This window comes from Callithrix jacchus, chromosome 4 (assembly GCF_049354715.1).
Source record: "Callithrix jacchus isolate 240 chromosome 4, calJac240_pri, whole genome shotgun sequence".
Lineage (NCBI taxonomy): Eukaryota > Metazoa > Chordata > Mammalia > Primates > Cebidae > Callithrix > Callithrix jacchus.
Genome location: NC_133505.1, coordinates 15310001 through 15327919, shown reverse-complemented (window position 1 = coordinate 15327919; position 17919 = coordinate 15310001). Strand labels below are relative to the sequence as shown.

The 17919-nt window shown below is 42.2% G+C and overlaps 1 protein-coding gene across 16 annotated transcripts in view; it reads left to right on the top strand.

Annotated features, from left to right (window-relative positions):
* JARID2 (jumonji and AT-rich interaction domain containing 2) overlaps positions 1 to 17919 on the top strand; it is a 282534-nt gene that overhangs the window by 161111 nt on the left and 103504 nt on the right. For 12 of the 16 annotated variants that reach the window (XM_078368295.1, XM_078368297.1, XM_078368300.1 and 9 more), the window contains one exon: positions 4597 to 4738. The exons of the other annotated variants lie outside the window; for them this stretch is intronic. In XM_078368295.1, coding sequence (XP_078224421.1) covers positions 4597 to 4738 — 142 coding nt within the window. The remainder of the gene's footprint in view (positions 1 to 4596; positions 4739 to 17919) is intronic. 16 annotated transcript variants of the gene reach the window in all.

Sequence of the window (17919 nt, the reverse complement as noted above, 5' to 3'; positions counted from 1 at the left end):
CAGAACAATGTGAGTTTTGCACCTTCATAAGGGCCAGTAAAAACTATGGTCCTGGTTGGGTGCTGTGGCTCACAACTGTAATCCCAACCTTTTGGGAGGCCAAGGTGGGTAGATCACGAGGTCAAGAGATTGAGAGCATCCTGGCCAACATGGTGAAACTCCGTCTCTACTAAAAATACCGAATTAGGCAGGCATGGTGGCTGGGCACGGTGACTCAGGGACTGTAATCCCAGCACTTTGGGAGGCTGAGGCACGCGCATCACCGGAGGTCAGGGGTTTCAGACCAGCCTGGCCAACGTGGTGAAACTCCAACTCTACTAAAAATACAAAAATTAGCCAGGCATGGTGGCTGGGCACGGTGGCTGGGCATGGTGGCTCACGACTGTAATCTCAGCACTTTGGGAGGCCAAGGCAAGTGGATCACCTGAGGTTAGGGGTTTGAGACCACCCTGTCCAACATGGTGAAACTCCATCTCTACTACAAACACGAAATTAGCCAGGCATGGTGGCACACACCTATAGTTCCAGCTACTTGGGAGGATGAGGCAGGAGAATCGCTTGAGCCCGGGTGACAGAGGTTGCAGTGAGCCAAGGTCTCGCCACTGCACTCCAGCCTGGTGACAGAGACTGTCCCAGAAACAAAACCCTGAAACCTATGTTCCTCTAAGTTGTTTAACAGGTGGTTTCTTATGTATGGGCCCCATTTTGTGAATCTGGAATGTGAGTGTGATTCAGGACAGTCCGTGTCCCCTCTAGTTGAGGTACAGATTGCAGTCCTCAGGATGGTGGAAAGCTCTGAATTCTTTGAAGATTGAGTTTGAGGGCCTGGAACAGTGGAGTCGGTGCTTTCATTTCTTTTTGTGCAGTCATGCCTTATCCGAGTAGCTTATCTGTTTTGATTTGCAGGGTGGGAGGATAGTTCAGGAGAACATTACGCGTCTCTTTATGTTTATACTTATTAAGACATGCACATTTTTTTCAACCTGTTACTTTTTTGAGCCTGTATTTGTCATGTTAGCTGATTTTTGGAGGTTTGTGACAATTTTGGTAAGTTTCTGACAGATTGCTGATAAAAGGTGCATTAGGCCATGTGTGGTTTTTCATGCCTGTAATTCCAGCACTTTGGGAGGTCCAGATGGGAGAGGATTGCTTGAACCCAGGAGTTTGAGACCAGCCTTGGCAACATAACAGGACCCCCTCTCTAAAACAAAGAAAAAGATTAGTGGGGTGTGGTGGTGCACACCTACAGTCCAAGCACATTGGGAGGCTGACACAGGAGGACTGCTTGAACCTCGGAGGCTGAGGCTATTGTGAACATGTCACTGCACTCTAGCATGGGTGGCAGAGCAAGACCTTGTCTCAAAAAAAAAAAAAAAAAAAAAAAGTCCCCGGAGCAGCCACAGTAGCACTATTGTCACGTGTTAGAACCAGGGACACTTGGGGAGTTTATTCGCATGCATGCTCACGTGTGAGAACCACCTCTCTTTCCAGTCACCCAGATTCTTTTTGTCAGGAGGACAGAAGCAAAGCCGTCATTCAAAGGCTTGACTGTCTTACATTAGTCCACTGTGAAATCATTTGTTCAGTCATTCTTTCACTCATTCACTTCTTTCTCATTCAGCTCATACCCCAGCTGCTGTTATGTACCAAAGGGTAGAGGAGCCTTTCCCGGTCAGTCTTCCTGAGCTGCTCGTAGTCCTTGTTGAGTTCCTTTTTGCTCCAAATGCAGCTCTTCCTCCTTGCCCTCTGCCTCCATCACCACTCGTTGTTTTTAGGCTTACTGCAAATCCCAATTTTCTTGTTCTTGCTTTGGTAATGTAAGCTTGGCGGCTGGCTCCATTGACTGATTTACTGTCTTCTCTTTTACTTAATTTTCTTCACATACTACTGAGTGATACATATGTCTGTGTTTGTCTCTCTTAATTTTAGATTTTGATTAGGCTGTATCCCCATTGGCCTGGCATATGTATTATATTTAAGTAAATGAAGGGATGAATTCAGAATTGATTCCTTTTTGCGTTTCTTTTTTCTCCATTGTTATACCCACCTTATACTATTGAAAAAAGGAAACTTGAAAAAAGGCCAAATGCAGTGACTCATGCCTTTAATCCCAGCACTTTGGGAAGCCAAGGTTAGTGGATCGCTTGAGCCCAGGAGGTTGAGATCAACCCCATTTGTACAAAAAAATATATGCTCAGCATGGTGGCATGTGTCTGTGGTGCCAGTCATGTGTCTGTGGTCCTGGTCGAGGCAGGAGGATTTGTTGGACCTAGGAGGTCAAGGTTACAATACGCCGTGATCACACCACTGCACTCCAGCGTAGGCAATGGAGTGAGACCTTCCTGTCTCAAAAGCAAGAAGCGAAATTAGAACTCAACAAAGATGATGTGTTTTTATGACGTGCATCCTCTTTTTTCCCTTTTAAATTTTACATCTGGTTCTTTAGCCAGCATTTTTATTTTCAGGTTTTTATCCTTTTTCTTTGTGGTAATTTATCCATCTTCTCTTTCTACTAATAAGAAATATTAAGTTCCTTGGCCAACTCTAATGTGTATCCTCATTGGGTGAGGGAGGGGAACCCCACTCCCATAGTGACAGTACTAATGTGCTCCCCCTTAGTGCCGATCAGTAAATATATTATTTAAACTACATACGGAATTTTAGCTTCTACAGTCACACTCAAAAGTAGGTGAAATTAAAATTTTGGAAATAAATTCCAAAATATTTCCACAATTAATCAATATAACATTATCAATAACATGACATTCTGAGTGTAAATTACAATTAAGTAAAATTAAAATTTATTTCCTTGTCCTCAATAGCCATATTTCAGATGCTCAGTAGCTGCATATGAGTAGTGGCTTCTGTAATGGATAACATGGCTTCAGTCTCTGAAACACTGGCCATGCTTTTATCCTTGGATTCTTAGATTTCCATATGGTTGTCTCCTTTTGGCCTCACAGTACAAACTCCCAGCATTTTGTTTTTGTTTTATGTTGAGACGGAGTTTCACTCTTGCTGCCCAGGCTGGAGTGCAGTGTTGGTGATCTCGGCTCACTGCAACCTCTGCCTCCCGAGTTCAAGTGATTCTCCTGCCTCAGCCTCCTGAGTCGCTGGGATTACAGTCATGTGCCACCACACCCGGCTAATTTTGTATTTTAGTGGAGAAGTGGTTTCTCCATGTTGGTAGACTGGTCTCAAATGCCCGACCTTGGATGATCTGCCTGCCTCGGCCTCCCAAAGTACAGGGATTACAGGCATGAGCCACTGCGCCCGGCCTCTTTGTTGTTGTTGTTTTTTAAAATGTGTTTGTATTTCTGTGTTTTAGTCACAACTCTTAAAGCCCCATCAGTCAAAGTGAATAACCAGGTGTTTTACTTTCAACTTTGTAACCACTCATACTCTGAAATGATGTAAAAGTAGCTAACTGGCGAAGTGCAGGACTCAGGGCTTTGTTGATGTATATGTACTGTGTTCATTCAGAGTGTTGAAGTTTTTTTTTAAAACCAAAATACATGGAATACTGTATTCTACATAGTGTTTCGTGCATCTAACAGACGTCACTTTTTGAGCCGCTTCAATAACAAGGACTAATACAGAGAAATGAAGTGTGCACAGAATTGGTGGAAGGACTAGAAGAGCAAAAATCAAGGGGGCACTCTATTCTCAAAGATCAAGCACCGTGGAACTGCAGATGCTGTGCTATCATTGCTGCTACTGCTCAGCTCTGGTTTCCTTCGAAGGTGTGGTGACTAGACAGTGGACAGGGGTCTAGTTGCTGTGAACACTTGTGTCAGTGGAAGCTTCTTGTTGGCAGAACCTATATTGATGTAAGGGACTCTCAGGCTATTTTATTCGACCGTTTCCCTCTGGTGTGGCCTTATGGCCGGTTAAAATACTTCCATATCAGTTAGTACACAGCTCTAACTAAAAGAGCCCCCCGAGGGCCCCATCTTCTTTCCTCGTTTTAGTTATTAAAAGCACATCCATGGGGCACCAAGACTCTGTTTATGATCCGCTATCATAGAGAATACTTATCCTTTGAGATAATCAAAGGCAAATCTGGTTACAATCTAATCTTATTGGTGGCTATGAAGAAAAACAAGTCGAGTAGGATTTCTAGTTAATATCTAAGATGTGGCTACAAAGATAGGATGCGTTCTCTTGTGTGGCAGGTAGTGGTTCCTCCAGGTAATTCCACAAAATTCTACAGTATCTGTAGAGTCAATATTCAGCACTTCCAAGAGTGACTAGTTAGATTTGATAATAATTAATACTCCTTTCTTCCTTTTCACCCTTTAGTGCCCCAAAAGATGTTATGTACTCTTTAAAACAAATCCTAAAGTATAACAATTCCACAGTTCTGGTCAAATTTCTTACTGTTGAAATTGTTTCCCTCTTGGGCATTTCACTCTCTTGAAAGGTCTCAAATAGAATGAGATTTTACTTTTTCCACCCATTCAAAAGGGATGTGTGCTTTTAACTTCTCTCCGCATTCTTGTCTGTCTTCATCAGCATTGTGTAGGGTTAACTGTGGTAAAGCGCTGCCTCCTGATGTGATGTATTTAAGTGTTTGTCCCCTTTTCTCACCTGTAGGGCTCCTTGGTAATGACCAGTCTAAGGGATTAGGACCAGCATCAGAACAGTCAGAGAATGAGAAGGACGATGCATCCCAAGTGTCCTCCACTAGCAACGATGTTAGTTCTTCAGATTTTGAAGAAGGGCCGTCGAGGAAAAGGTTAGTACTCAAGGCTGAAAATATTGGTACCTTCAACCAGGGACTGCAAACTCAGGTGCCAGTTTTCACCACATGATAACGTGAGCCCACTTACCCAATCCCTTGATTTTCATAGAGGAGCCAGAATTACGAGGTTTCATATCAAATGCCCTGCTTTCTAAGTATTGTCTAATAATTAAAAATGAAAAAACAAAGTACTCTGGCCTGAACAACACATGTTCCTGCTGGCACAATTATCTAAAGAGTTGCCAGCTTGTAATGCCTGTCTTAACTGTTCATTTTAATCGATTCTCAGCAGCCGTCATCTTGAGGAATATATATTAGGTGATGTTTTGCCACTTCTGAAAAGAGATCTTTCTATAAATTTGAAGGATTAAATGTGGTGTTTCTGAGACTATTTTTCCTTGTCAGGAAAGCTGAAATTACACTGTGTATATTTTTAATCCCTCACTGTTTAACCGAGTTCCAAGTTAGTAGCTGTGGAATTGGTGCTTAAAACTTAGAACAGCAGTTATTTTTATGTGACTTTGCTAAGTAAGCTTGAGATAGTGTGGTAAGGAAGTTGGCTATAGCGTGTGGTTTCATGGTCAAACAGTGGCAGTGACATTTTGTAATAATGATTTTACTGGGGTGTTTTTGAAACCCTTTGCCTAGTATCTGCCCTTCTTCTACCTGATAGGTTATTTTCCCTCTTCCCTGTTAGGATTTGTGTATCCCTTTGTTCTCTTACTCCGTGTTTACTTGCCTGACTGGCTTCATGACCTTTTCTTAGAATCTGTTAGTTTCAGAGACTGAAGGAAAAGAAAAGAAGTCCCCCTTGTCTGCTCGTCGTTGTTTACTCATTCTGGAGAATTTACTTTTCAGAAACAATCTACATGTGTCCGTCTACAGAAGAACTGAGTAGGGTGAAAAATTAAGAGAAAAGGACAAGATTAGCCATGTGTAGATAGTTAAAATTCCTAACTGTTTTCAGGTCTGAAATTTGAGATGCAGAGCCAAAAGTCTTTAGTTTCTCCATCATGAGCTGTCCCCTTTTAGATACATTGACTCCGTATTAATGGCTCCCATTTTCTCCTCATCCTCAGCACTTTCTTAGATGTGATAAGATTGGTTATTATAGTCAGGAAACAGAGGTAAGATGAATCTGCTCACGTACTAGCTTTGTATGTCATTCTGTTAAACAGAGTGTCTTAGTGATGAACCTATTTCATAGATATTCTGTAAAAAACATTCCCCCATTCCAGTTTAAAACATGAATTATCACAAGAGAATGATTTTAAGGATGTGTAAAAATTGTGTCAGTCTAATATATTGGAATGTATGAGTGTGGCTCATACATATAGCTGTCTCCACCGTAGGCCTCTGGCATGCATCTAGCATCAACTTTGATCTCCATTTGGGGAGCATAATTCTGAGTCTTTGGTACCCACTTTTTTAGCTATGTGGCTGGCCATCACCGTCGCTTCTGGCTGAGAGCTGGGCAGCATCTGGGTGCAGTGATGTGTCCGTAGGCTTCATTCCTGAGGAGGAGGGACCCTTTGTCCCTAACTGCTTGTGACTCTCTCAGAAGACAGTGCTGCTAGCTTCTCTTGTATGGGACCACAGCGTCGTGTGGCACCTGAGCACAAAGCAGTCATTTTACTGGAATTCTATAGGGTATTAGGCAGGAGAAACGCTTTTCACTAGGTGAAGGAAAACTTAGCCACTGCAAATGCTTTTTAATTATTAATGTGTGAGGTATTTTACTGAATTAAGGATTCATTGCAACCTGCTAACTTGGTTTTGGTCTCACTCTACTGTTGAAAATCATCAAGATCTTATGTGGATTAAGGCTTGATAGGTTTTGGTAGATTTTGAGGATGGCCTTGACTACCCTTGGTTATAGGTGGAAGATTTTGTAGCCTTCAAATATGTAGGGTCATTAGGGCATCCATTTCTTTTTTGGGAGGGGTTGGGGTGACAGAGTCTGACTCTGTCACCCAGACTCTGTCACCCAGACTGGAATGCAGTGGTATTGTGTCAGCTCACTGTAACCCTCACCTCCTGGGTTCAAGTGATTCTCATGCCTCAGCCTCCTGAGTAGCTGGGATTATAGACGTGTGCCACCATACCTGGCTAATTTTTGTGTTTTTAGTTAGTAGAGACGGGGTTTTGCCATGTTGGCCAGATTGGCCTTGAACTCCTGGCCTCAAGTGATTTTCCCACTTTGGCCTCCCCAAGTGCTGGGATTATAGGCAGGAGCCACTGTGCCCAGCCAGGACGTACATTTCTTGCAGTGTTGTAAGGTATGCAGCAAGCATCGAATAAATAATAACTCAAAACTTAAGGCCTTAAAGAACTCTGTTGTTTCGATCCTTCCTTAGTATTTAGTGGTTTGGGAATGAACCCTGCCTCCTAACGCGGCATAGGTGACTTGGGACCGGATTTCCAGAGCTTCGGGTAGCATACTGTTAAAACCGTAATGCATAACCTTTCTGAATTTCCCATATCGGGGGTCTTTTCTAATAGGGTGATGGAATGTGCTGACTCTGAAGATGAAAAGTCAAGCCTAAAGTAACGACCTATGGTGGTTATTTAAAAACAGCATTTAGTGCATTTAGTGTATGGTTGATTTTTACTTATGAGTCTTAAATTTCCTAAACATTATACATGGGAAGAGCTTTTTTTTTTTGAGATGGAGTTTTGCTCTTGTTGCCCAGCCTGTAGTGCAATGGTGCTATCTTGGTTCACTGCAACCACTACCTCCCAGGCTCAAGCGATTCTCCTGCCTCATCCTCCTGAGTATCTGGGATTATAGGCTTGCGCCACCATGCCCAGTTAATTTTGTATTTTTAGTAGAGGTGGGGTTTCTCCATGTTGGTCAGGCTGGTCTAGAACTCCTGACCTCAGGTGATTCGCCTGCCTCTGCCTCCCAAAGTGCTGCGATTACCTGCGTGAGCCACCACACCCAGCTGGAAAGAGCTTTTAAGATTGACCCTTTGCATTCTCTTTTGGACTTTAGACTTTCTAGGAGAAAACACTGATTCCTAAAAATTCAGATTGTTGTAGTTTGTTTTGTGTTGCTGTAACAAAATAACTGAAACTGAGTAACTTTAAAAAATACAGAATTTTACTGGCTTACGTGTTTCTGGAGGCTTGGTATTCAAAGATTGAGGGGCTGGGTCTGGCAAGAGCCTTCTTGCTACATTATAACTTGGCAAGAGAGCACAAGAAAGTGCTAAGTTTGGTTTTTAATTTTATTTTTATGTTTTCAAAGAGATGGGGTCTGCCTCTGTTCCCCAGGCTGTAATGTAGTGGTATAATCATAACTTAAATACATTTTCTAATGCCTGAGCTGAAGGGATTCTTGTGCCTCAGACTCCTGAGTAGCTAGGACCACAGTCACATGCCTCTACACCTGTCTAAGCTTGCATTCATAACAAACCCACTCCCAAAACAGCGACATTATTCCGTTCACCAGGGCAGATTGCTCATGATGAAATCGCTCCTTAAGATCTCACTTTCTCAGTACTGTAGATTTGGGGATTAGGTTTCCAGCACATGAATTTTGAGGGGCTCACATTCAAATCATACTTCAGGGCCATAATTTATGCCTGTGCTTTGGAAAGAGCATTTTCTCTTTATTTTTTAGAATGATATGAATTGCTAGCTAGTATTCTTGTACATTTAGTTACTCCTACTGTACATGTCCTTTTATGTGCATGAGTTTAGGACCATCAGCACATAAATATATGCCTTTTGTCTATATAGTAGAAGGATGGAGGAAGGGGAAGAGTGAGAGGAATTTTATGTGCTTGATGTTATTTTTCTTTCTTTTTTTTTTTTTTTTTTGAGATAGTTTCGCTCTTGTTACCCAGGCTGGAGTACAATGGCGCGATCTCGGCTCACCGCAACCTCCGCCTCCTGGGTTCAAGCAATTCTCCCGCCTCAGCCTCCTGAGTAGCTGGGATTACAGGCACGCACCACCATGCCCAGCTAATTTTTTGTATTTTTAGTAGAGACTGTGTTTCACCATGTTGACCAGGATGGTCTCGATCTCTTGACCTCGTGATCCACCCGCCTCGGCCTCCCAAAGTGCTGGGATTACAGGCTTGAGCCACCGCGCCTGGCCCAATTTTATTTTTCTTCTTACGGAAAATAAAAATCTATGGGGAAGACTGATGCCAGCCTCAGTTCCAACCTCACCCAGTCGACTTTTCCAGCCTGCACATTGAATCAACTACATTTTTCTGATTATGCTTATGACAGGTTTTTAATTTCTCAGTTAAAACATCCATGTGTTTATTCAGTGTTCTTTTTCCTGCAGAAAACCCCGAGTCAGATTTTACTGTGTGTACTTACTGCCTATGCCTTTACTTGACACTGGGGATCTTTTTAGCGATAGAAAGCAGTGGAGTCGAGAGCTCTTTAGAGTTTTGGAGTTTTCTCAAGTTTCTGATTCTCTTCCTCAGAGTTTTTCTTTATAGAGGCAACTACAACAACAACAAGAATGACCCAAAACCATAACTGGTATATTTTTACCTAGCCACCGAAAGGTCATCTGTGATCGCTCTTTGCAGAAGGAAAAGCCAGCCCCGCCTTCAGAATCGCTCTGCTGTGTTCATGGAAAGGGCGGCCCAGGAAAAGATGACCGGAGAGATTCTGTGCTGTTGGGACCCTGAAGACTGAGTCCTGTTTTTAGTTTTAGGTGTTGGTTTTCTTTTTCTTTTTGATCTTTGTTGTGGGTAAGGTTGTTTTTTAAAATGATAGATTAACATAATTTATGATTTATATTGTTTAGAATGGAACCATTACAGAGTTTTATCCTTTATTCAGACCGTTCTGAATGTGAAGGTGGCCCTGCCCATCTCCTTTCTCATTTTGCCCAGGTGTTCCACTCAGTTCTTATAAAACGTGTGTTTGCCCCATCAGTCTCTCAGTAGTTGTAGAATCCAGAATGGACGGAGTTTTGTCATTCAGGGGTGGGATAGTGGTCAGAAACTCTTGGGAAGAATGGTTATGGAGATGAGGATTATTTGTTTGATGAATGAAAAAGGAGATGATGTACACTTAACTTGGTGATAGTATATTTTAGATGTAAATAAATACAAGATCTGAAATACAAGCTGATCCAAAAGAGGTCATCTGAGTTGGCCACTAAAATAAAGAGCAAGATTAACTGTTTATATTTTATCTGTGGGTGAGTGGAGGGAAGAAGGTAGAAAAATTTCAAGAGAACGGTGTTTCTGAAGTGGGTCTTAAGGAGACCGTGATGCAGCATAAGGAGAATAGGCTGTGTGGCTTCTCCTTATGTCTTGAACATTTGATTACTGTGTTATATAACACAACAGACATTGTGTAATACCTGTTGGGCAGGTTATATAATATGTCTGGGCCTTAGTTCTTTCATGTGAAAAATGTGAATCACAGTAGTAACTGCCTGATGGTGTTTTGTGCCGTGAAGAAATGAATTATTGAAGAGAATTTTGGTATATTGGCTCAGTGTGATGGCTTACGCCTATAACCCCAGCACTTTGGGAGCCGGAGGGTGGTGGTTGCTTGAGTTCAGGAATTGGAGAGACCAGCCTGGGCAACAAGGTGAAACTCCATTTCTACCAAAAAATACAAAAAAATTAGCTGGGCCTGTTGGCACAAGCCTGTACTCCTAGCTACAGGAGGCTGAGATGGGAGGATTGTTTGAGTCTGGGAGATAGAGGTTGCAGTTAGCTGTGATTGCACCATTGCACTCCAGCCAGGGGGACAGAGCCAGCCTCTGTCTCAGTCATTAAATCAATCAATCAGGTATATAAACAGTACTCTGTGTTAGATATTAGTAGCTATTGTCAGTATATGTGACACATGAATTGCTACATGTGAATATGCACATCCTTTTAAGACTTCTCTGACATGTTTTAGAGGGTTTTTGATTTACACAAATGATGATTTATATCTTTCCTCTCTGTCAGCCCTACCCCAGCCATCTGTAGGCAGATGGAAATGTATGGGTGCATCTCCCTCTTTTGAAGTTATCGAGTCACAGGAAGGACCCTGTGGTGTGTGGTGTAAATTTCCTCCGAACTTGGTGTGACTTGATATTTGTTTGAATGAAGCAGGCAAGAGTGGTGGGGTGAACAGGTTACATTGTGGCTGTTTGTACATTAGACATCACTTCACCTTTGTGAAAGAGCCTTAGTGTTTAGTGTTGAGATCCCTTGTGATTGAAATATATATATATATTTGTTTTATCCCCCCCCACATGGAGTCTCGCTCTGTCATCCAGGCTGGAGTGCAGTGGTATGATCTTATCTCACTGCAACCTCTAGCTCTTTGTCAAGTGATTCTCCTGCCTCAGCCTCATGAGTAGCTGGGACTACAGGTGTGTGCTAGCACACCCGGCTAATTTTTGTATTTTAAGTAGAAACAGGGTTTTAACATGTTGACCAGGATGGTCTCTATCTCCTGACCTCGTGATCTGCCTGCCTTGGCCTCCCAGAGTGCTGGGATTACCGGCATGAGCCGTCGTGCCCAGCCAAGTATATTCTTTTGAACAGTATATTGCTTTTTGTATTCTAACACACTTAAAAAAAAAATGTGGCTGGGCACTATAACTAACACCTGTAATCCCAGCACTTTGGGAGGTTGAAGCTTGTGGATCACCTGAGGTTGGGAGTTCAAGACCAGCTCAACTAATGTGGAAAATGCCATCTCTACAAAAGATACAAAATTAGCCAGGCGTTTGGTGATGCGTGCTTGTAAGGAGAATTGTTTGAACGTGGGAGGCGGAGGTTGCGGTGAGCCAAGATTGCATCAATGCACTCCAGCCTGGGGAACAAGAACGAAACTCTGTCTCAAAAAAACAAAACAAACAAAACCCCAAACTCTTCAGAGTTGCTGTTGAACTTGTATAGAAGTGTAGACCCTGCCTCTGCAGGGAGGTAACTTTTTTGTTAAACAGGGAGCTGCTGTATTTTAGTTAGGCTTTCGATTGTATAGGACTTACTGAGTACAAACATAATTTGTCCTATTAGATTGAATTTTGAATGTAAAGATTTATTGAAAGTGTATGGTTTTTATACCTCAGTGTATTCTGAGCTATGCCTCTGGATATGAATAATGTTGAAAGTGGTGAGAATTCTCCCAAGCTTTTAACAGGTATATTAGGTTCACAGCCACATTGTTTGCATTCCTGTGTTCTTTATTCTTTTTGTTCTGAGCTTTTTTTTGGTATAAAATACTTTTCTTCATGTTTGAAAGGAAGATAAACCCAAATATATATGAGTCTTGCTTGAGTGCATGCATGAATTGGGGTTATTCAAAGTGAGCATCCTTAAGAATTAGAGTTCTATTAAGTAAGTTCCTAGTTTTTACTTATTCCTTCTTCAAAAATAAATTAATAGTATAATATACCGTTAAGTGCATTCACTATTATTGGCAAAAATGAAAGCAGAAACAATCAACAAAAAGGTTTCATTTTTCATAATTATTATGGCTGAATTGTACTCTCTACTACAGAAAAAAAAGAAAAGTAATAGATTATGATGTTACAATTTGGAACACAAAAATGTGGAAGTAAATAGAAAGTAAAAATGGATAAATCTAGCGTATCTCCTGTTTCAAGTTATCTATGCAGTTGCCATTTTTGTTTTCCTTTCCTTCCTATAGATGTAGACGTCTTTCTATATCATTTTCATTTGCTTTTGCTTGAAGGATTTTAACATTTCTAACTTAGGTCTGCTGTTGATCATTCAGCTTTTTTATGTCCAGCAAGGTCTTATTTCACCCACGGTAAAAAATGCTTTTATGATCATTGTAGCATTACATGAAGTTATACAAAATACACCTGCATTTCTTATGGATATTTTTGCTGGGTATAAAATTTTAAGCTAATGGTTGTTCACCGTCAGTACTTCAGTGACACTGGTCCACTGTCCTGATGTGCATCATTTCTGTCAAGAATCCTGTTGTCATTTTCATAGCTTTGTAGGAGGCATCATTTACTGCAGTTTTCATTTTAATTCCTTGCTGGTGTTAAGCAATTTGATATGATATGCCTTGGCATAGTTTTTATTTCTAGTGCTTGAGATTCATCAAGTGTGTTAGGTTTATAGGTTTCATTTATTGTGGAAAAATTGGGGCAATTATTATTTCAAATTATTTTCATGTGTGTTCTTCTCCCCCTTGGGGGACTTCATTTGCACGTATATTACTTTGAAATTGTCCCATAGCTCAGGTGTTTTCTTCCTTTTTTTCCAGTCCTTCTTGGCTTGTACGTTGCATTTTAGATAGTTTACACCCTAAGTCTGCTGGTAAGCCATTTTAGTGTATCTCAGACATCGTTTTTACATTATAGAAGTTACGGCTGGGTGTGGTAGCTTACTTCTGTAATTCCAGCATTTTGGGAGGCCAAGGTAGGCAGATCACAAGGTCAGGAGTTCAAGACCAGCCTGGCCCGTATGTTGAAACCCCATCTATTCTAAAAATACAAAAAGTAGCCTGGCATGGTGGCAGGTGCCTACGATCCCAGCTACTTGGGAGGCTGAGGTAGGAGAATGGCTTGAACCAGGAGACAGAGGTTTCAGTGAGCCAGGATCGTGCTCCTGCACTCCAGCCTGGGTGACAGAGTGAGACTTCATCTCAAAGAGAAAAAAAGAAACAATTTAGATTTTGTTTTTTTCTTAATCTTCAGTGTTCCTAATATGCTTATGCATTGCTGTTTCTTGAACATACGGAGTACAGTTACAAGAGATATTTGAGTGTCTATGCTATTTCTATGTTCTTTTATTTAAAAAACAGTTTTGATTGATTGATCTTCCTCCTCATTGGTCATATTTTCCTGCCACTTTGCACGTCTGGTAGCTTTTTATTAGTTGACAGACATTGTAAATTTTTCTCTGTGTTGGGAAATGATCGTATTTTTCTACATATTCTTGAGCACTGTTCTGAGATCTAATTAAATTATGAAGGAACAGTTTGATCTGTTTGGATCTTGAGTTTAAGCTTTATTAGGTAGTGCAAAAGCAGTGTTTACTGGAAGACAACATTTTCCCCCTACTCAGGCAGAAACTTTAGTATTTTGCTTGATGTCCTAGGGATTGCATTTATCCCATAGACTAGTATGCATGGATGCTACTCCTGGTGTTTTCACAATTTATTTACTGCTCCCGCTAATCCTTTCTGGACTTACTTTCTCTTGGGTAGTGTCCTAACACAAATGTACTTGCTAGTACTCAGCCAAAGACATGAGGAGCGATCTTGACAGTTCCAGAGCCGTCTGTGTGACTCTGGCCTCTGCTGTGCTGTACCTTACACATTCTGTCACCTTGGCCTTCTCTTGTGTTTCTGAACTCCAGCTCTGTCTGCCCTTTCCGTAACTGCTGCAGTCTGGACATTGTCTCAAGGCAGTGAGCTGGGGGAATCATTTGTTTTCCATCTGTCGCAGAGCACAGTATGTTGCTATGTGGTGGCCATTGTTTTGTGTGGATTTTTAGTTCTTTCAGGCAGGCGAGAGGTATAAATCCTGTCCCTATAAATCCTGTCTAGCTTTGCTAAAAGCGGAAGTTTTCTTTTTTTTGAATGTTGAATGAGAGTGAGAGAGAGAAACATACCATGAGGAAATGGAATTAGCCGCAGTCATAGCTTTATATTTAGTATTGTTAGTTATTTAAAAAGAAAAAGATGAACAGTGTAAGTAAACCCTCACTCCAAGAAAAAAAATTCAAAATTAATAAACATAAGCATTTGGACTGCAACAGAAAGAGCAAACTTCATTCTGTAACAAAGCCTGTGACTATTAAAAGTCCTTCGAAGCTGTGGCATCTGTCTCTTCCATTAGGAAGAACTGACCCTTAGCGTAGATAACATTGTGCAAAAAATGTTTACCCTAATTCTTTTGAAATAGCTGTTTTTAAGGTTTTACCATCTTTACTTGGCAGCTCAGTTAACAGGATTTGAATCTAAGAATTCATATCTGTGATGCCCGGACATTCCCAGTGTACTATGTCACCTTTTATACGTTGTAGCAGACGTAGATCTGAATTTTCAGGTGTCTCATCTGGGTAGCAGTTGGCTTGGTGAGTGGCCCCAGGGCTGGGGGGTGCAGTTTGGGCTGGGGCCTGGCCTGGTCCACACCTGCGCTGAGGGGGCAGCTCTTGCTGTCATGTCTAGTGTTACTCTTCAGCTCATACCACCGAGTGAATAATCTCTTCTCTGCCACCAGTTGGATTCCTTCTTCTCTGATGTACATGAAATGCCTTTCTTCATTTTAAACCTAGCCATGGATAGAAAAGGGAAAAACTTTGTCTTGAGCAGAAACGATAGCTCCCAAAATCCTCTCTGGGGTCTTCCAGTGATAGAGGTCTGTGTCTTTTCTGTAAGACCCCAGAGAGAGGCTCATCCAGGAACTGAGAGCCAGGAGGACCCAGGAGAGCTGACTTGTTTCAGGTAGCTGCTCTGCGTAGATCTGTGATTACTTGTTGATTTTAGTGGATTTTCTCTGTCCTTCTGCAGAGAACCTTTCTTTTCCTGCAGTCAGCGGAGTTAGTAGGTTGGGGGTGGCTCACCTCACGGTGTCTCTTTGCGGATATTCACCTTTCCCATCGTAATCTTCCAAGTTTGGGAAGGAAGTTTGTATTTCACGCTCTGTACCTTTACCTTGATCTGAAGTTAGCCAGGTGAACCTGAGTTCCTGGGTTTAGGTGTCTGAGGTTGGATAACACAGAGCTAAGGAAGCGTTTCTGAGCGTTCCGGCAGTTCTCCCTGGGACGTTCGTGCATGCGGTGTTCCCTGGAGGCTACACATGCTGCTCATCCGCGTTCATGGTCAGCTTCTTCCCCGCAGCAAAAACCCACGGTTCAGACCACATTTAACTCGGAATTGCTCACCTCTCTTCTTGGGTTCCCAAGGCAGTGGTTGTGTCTCCCCACTGCTGCTTCCTCGTCATGAAATAGAGCCCTACCATAGGTGTTTCCAGAACAGATGAAGCTGCTGAAGTAAACACGAAATCTGACTGGTTTTGCGTGGGCTTCCCCTGTCCCCCTCCCTCTCTGGAATTTTAACTGCTTGGCAGGTTACTACCTGTATGACTCTGTTTGGGATTATAAAACAGTCTTTTGTATCTCTCCAGTGCACAGGAAGCAGCTTCCTTTTTCTCATTAATGACGCCTCTTGTTGAGGCCATCTTTTCTTCTCATGGGTTAGGCCTACCATGGATATGGCAGATTATAGACCATGCATATGAACTGAGGATTCCAGGAAAGCTCTTTTATCAAGGCTTACAGGTGTGGTCCAGTCTTTTTTTTTTTTTAATTTAAAAATTTTATTTTTTGAGACAGTGTCTGACTCTGTTACCCAGGCTGGAGTGGAGTGGTGTGATCTCGGCACCCTAACCTCTGCCTCTGGAGCTCAAGTGATTCTCCTGTCGCAGCCTCTTCGTAGTTGGGACTACAGGCATGTGCCACCACGTCCAGCTAATTTTTTTATTTCTATTTTATTTTTTCTATAAACGGGTTTCTCCATGTTGCTCAGTCTGGTCTTGAACTCCTAGGTTCAAGTGATCTGCCCAGCTTGGCCTCCCACGTTGTTGGGCTTATAGGTATCAGCCACCGTGCCTGGCCTGCATCCCAGTCATATGACATTGGAAGGAAAGCTGAGCTCCAACTCCTTTTTTGGGGTTGGGGTCAGGATGGTGGTTTTGGCTTTTGGGAAGAATTGTACAGCTACTAAGTTCAGAAAGATTAGACTAGGTGGTAGAGTTCAACATCACAGAAGAAAGAGTTTGGACGGGGAATGTGGTTTGTTGGTGTAGCACTGTGGGGTGTGTTGTTTCTGAGTCATGGGACAAAGGCTGGTATTTTAAGTTCACCTTTATGGGTCACATGTAGATAGATTTGTGTGGCTTAAGTGGCAGGATGGGACTGCAGCTTCCTTTTCAAATTGCTGCTACCTAGATCAGGATAATTAAGTCTGAGAGTTGTCTCTGTCAGCTTGACTTCACCCTGGGCTGAGCACATACGTTTGATCCTTCATGTGGGATATCTGTGTGCAGGATGCTGGAGAAGCTTGTCAATTCCAATCTCCACTCCTTGGGCCCATGGTAGGGAGAAGGTGCCGAACGTGTCTGTGATGACCTTTGTGGTCCTGCTGTGCCTTTGCAGGTTCCCCATCTTTAGGTGGAACTCCATTATTTGTTTTTCTGAGACACCTCCTCTCCTGGAGAGCCTGTTTGTTAACCTCCGTGTCTTTCCCTAGTGGTCAGGCTTCATCCACTCCTTCCTTAGCGTTGAGTGGCCAGGACTTCTTTTACTGCTTAGACACCCAAGCCCACATTCCTAAACTCTTTCTGGGAGGCACACAGACGTGGCTAGATCTGTATGTTTCCATCCCTGACTGAGACGGAGTATTGCTTTGTTGCCCACATTGGTCCCAAATTCCTGGCCTCAAGTGATCCTCATGCCTTGGTCTCCCAAATTTCTGGAGTTACAGTCATGAGCCACTGTGCCCGGCCCTTGACTGTCTTGATTTTCAGGTCCTTCTTGGCTTATTTTGATTTGGAATTGATTGACACGCAGGGGAGTTCCCTCCGTGACCCTCTGAATATCGTGGCTTAATGTCAAATATGCTTTTCTAGCACAGTATTATAATTAACCATTTGATTCAAAATTGGGGGAAAGAGAAAAATTTATGAATATAGATTTATATAGACTGGGCTTGAATCTGAAGTTTTACTCTGTCCCTCATAGAGTCAATTATCTGTGGCTCTGTGGCTCAGAGTGGCTCTGTTGACGTTATTCACGGCAAACACTGACAAAGCACTTCTGAAGTGCTGTCTCCTTCCACTGTTCCACATTCCTTACGTATGTTAGTGCATTGAATTCTCATAGCAAAACCATTAATATAGGTTATTTTATTGCCACCCCCATCTTAGAGATGAGAAAATTGAGGCCCTTGTCCGGGAGACAGGGCTCCCGATATATCATACAGACTCAGTTGATGATGTCTGCTCACCTTAAATAAGTCAGTGAATAGCCACCATATGTGTTGATGCCAGAGAGAGAACAGTATATTTGTGACTTCAAACTTTTTGGCGTGGCCTAAGAAATCTGGTGTGTGGCAAAGTGATTCTATTTTAATCTTTTAACCTTCAGAGGATTGTGACCTCCACAGAACACATATGCATGGGTGCTAATTTGTCAATGAAAATGCAT